The following is a 3,024-nucleotide window of genomic DNA, read 5'->3' as shown; positions in this document are numbered from 1 at the left end:
GACCATTTTCCTCCTGAACAGCCCCTTCTCTAGCATGATGACTGCTTTAAAATTCTCTGTAATTTCAACATTCTTGTGGTGATGAAACAGGGCTCATTAATATCACCTTATCTTCCCATTCCTGGCTCTCAACATACCTTTACATTACAAGTTTCTCCCACTACCTGAAAGTAGAACATTCCTATGAAATATTTCATAAGCCGAAATGGTGTAAAGTGAAGAAAATTATCATTAATGTATACGGGAAAATTTTGTGAGCATTCCCAGACCCAAAAAATAACTCACCAAATCATACTAAGTAACACATACGAACTTAAAATGACACTAACGTACAGCGTTAACAGACAGTTCAAAACTATGCCATTTTACACTGAGATGCTGAGTGTAGGTCCCAGGGAAGGGACTTGTCCAAAAGACACTGACTTCTCAGGGTGTGAGCTGCTTCTTAGATGGCTTTCTGTAGAATGAACACTAAACGCTAGTTTCCCTCTTCCCCTTTTTTTATAAATGTGAAAAGTCTCTTCGGATACCTTTTAGTTAATGGAGAAAACAAGTATTAATGTGGATCTTTCATAAAAGTAAAGTGGAATAAAGTGAACTTTCGAAAAGCAGGAGATATATTTATTTCTGTTGCCCAGTTCTGACCTCTGGAGAAAGAGGTCGTGTCCAAGACAGACTCATCACCTGCCTCCCAGTCTGTTTTTTCCAAATTGCCAAATATTTAAAATGAACAAAAATAGTGTAATAAAAAAAGACCACCCTTTCATCCTTTTCCAAAATAAATAAATATTGACACTCTGTTATATCAGCTTCTTTTTTTTTTTTTTAACTAAATAACATGCACACATATGGCTCTACCTTTGTATTTCCCTCCATTCTTCTCATTCTCATCCCAAGATGGTGTTTGCTGACATTTGATTGTAAGTCACCTCATCTTTTCCATTAGATTCATCGACAATATGGAACCTAGAAACCAAACAGTTGTTTCAGAATTCCTTCTCCTGGCACTGACAGAGGATCCCGAAGTGCAGCCTCTCCTCTTCAGCCTGTTCCTGTCCATATATCTGGTCACTGTCCTGGGAAGCCTGCTCATCATCCTGGCCGTCAGCTCTGACCCCCACCTCCACACCCCCATGTACTTCTTTCTTTCCACTCTCTCCTTTACTGACATCTGTCTCAGCACCACCACGATCCCAAAGATGCTGGTGAACCTTCAAGCACAGAATCAGAGCATCACTTATGCAGGATGCCTCACCCGGGTCTGCTTTGTCATGATTTTTGCTAGTTTGGAAAATTTTCTTCTTGGAGTGATGGCCTATGACCACTATGTGGCCATTTGTCACCCACTGAGGTACATGGTCATCATGGACTCCTGCTTCTGTGGCCTGCTGATTCTAGTCTCCTTGCTCGTTAGCATTGTGGATGCCCTGCTCCACAGTCTGATGTTGTTGAGACTGTCCTTCTGCACAGACCTGGAAATGCTTTACTTATTTTGTGAAGTTTTTCAGGTCGTCAAAGTTGCCTGTTCTGAAATCCTCATCAATAACATCATCTTATATTTTGCAGCTAGCATACTGGGTGTTGTTCCCTCCTCTGGAATCATTTTCTCATATACTCAAATTGTCTCCTCCATTTTGAGAATGCCATCAGCAGGGGGAAAGTATAAAGCTTTCTCTACCTGTGGGTCTCACCTCTCAGTTGTTTCCTTATTCTATTGGACAGCTTTTGGTGCATGTATAAGTACGACATTTACACACTCTTCTTGGAAGACCGCAGTAGCTTCAGTGATGTACACTGCGGTAACTCCCATGATGAATCCCTTCATCTATAGCCTGAGAAACAGGGACGTGAAAGGAGCCACGAGAAACCTTATCAGGTGCACAATTGCTTTTCAGTGATTATATTATCTGCTTTGGGTTTGGATTTCTAGGTTGAGTCAAAGTGACAAAGTACCCTTGAGCCAGAATGCCTGACTTTTCCATTACCATATTCTAAAATGAAGAGACAACACAATGGCTAAGTGTAATTAAACTTGAGGATGAAATCTGACTTCGCTCTTTGTGTAGCTCTGTGCTGTTTGACAAATTATTTCAACTCTGTAAAATCAATTTCATTAGTCAGGTTCCATAGAAGCAGAGCCTAAGGTAGGTTTTGTTGTAGTGATTTTGGGGAAACATTCTCAGAAGAAAGAATGAGAAAGTGGAATGGGCTGGTGAAGGATGTAAGCAAACCATAACTTCAGCTTTATCCACTGATAGATTCATGTGAATGGCACCCCAGGGTTAGTCTCACTGAGTGACAAGGCATCTGACCTTTCATGCCCCAATTTAGAAATTATTACGACTGTCATTGGTAAGCTGCATGTGCCAATGGTGTCATCAACATTCATCACATTCAACTTGATCCTGTATAAAATTGGCTGATTAGATTATTGCTGTGGCTTCAGGTGATTGTGAGATAATTGAAACTTATCACCGAGGAAGGCTTTGGTATTACGAAGAAAACAACAACCCTGACTCTAAATGCTCAAACAATAAAGAGAGTTATCTTTCACTACAAGGACATCAGGGATTGGAAATGCATAAAAACAGGACAGTAGGACTTCATTCATTTCCCCACGAGGTGCCTTCATCCTAGGAATGGTCTCCCTCATGGTCACAGATGGCTGCAAGAGAGTCACGTGTCATAGCCAGACATCATGCTGAGACACAAAACTGACTCTTCATGGACCTACTGTGAATAGAGGACCTATTGTTAATACACCTTTCCATAGAATCATACAAAAGACATCTCCTTCCATCTGATTGCTGAGAATAGCATCATATATCTCTTTCTAATCAAACTTCCATTTGTTGTTATTCTTAGGTGCCGTTCCGTTGGTTCTGACCCATAGCTATCCTATGCACAACACAACGAAACACTGCCTGGTTCTGAGCCATCCTTACAATCTTTGTTATGCTTAAGCTCATTGTTACAGCCATTGTGTCAATCCACCTCATTGAAGGTCTTCCTCTTTTTTGCTGA

The 3,024-nt window shown here is 40.8% G+C and overlaps 1 protein-coding gene across 1 annotated transcript; it reads left to right on the top strand.

Moving 5' to 3' along the window:
- Positions 1-1,199: 1,199 nt before the first annotated feature.
- On the top strand, positions 1,200-1,898 carry LOC126070976 (olfactory receptor 7G3-like). The gene has a single exon (XM_049875293.1). It carries the CDS (start codon positions 1,200-1,202, stop codon positions 1,896-1,898), a length of 699 nt encoding a protein of 232 aa, XP_049731250.1.
- The last annotated feature ends 1,126 nt before the right edge of the window (positions 1,899-3,024 follow it).

The sequence above is a fragment of the Elephas maximus genome, chromosome 3 (genome assembly GCF_024166365.1).
Source record: "Elephas maximus indicus isolate mEleMax1 chromosome 3, mEleMax1 primary haplotype, whole genome shotgun sequence".
In the NCBI taxonomy this organism is placed as follows: Eukaryota; Metazoa; Chordata; class Mammalia; order Proboscidea; family Elephantidae; genus Elephas; species Elephas maximus.
This window is presented reverse-complemented; position numbering and strand designations above follow the sequence as displayed.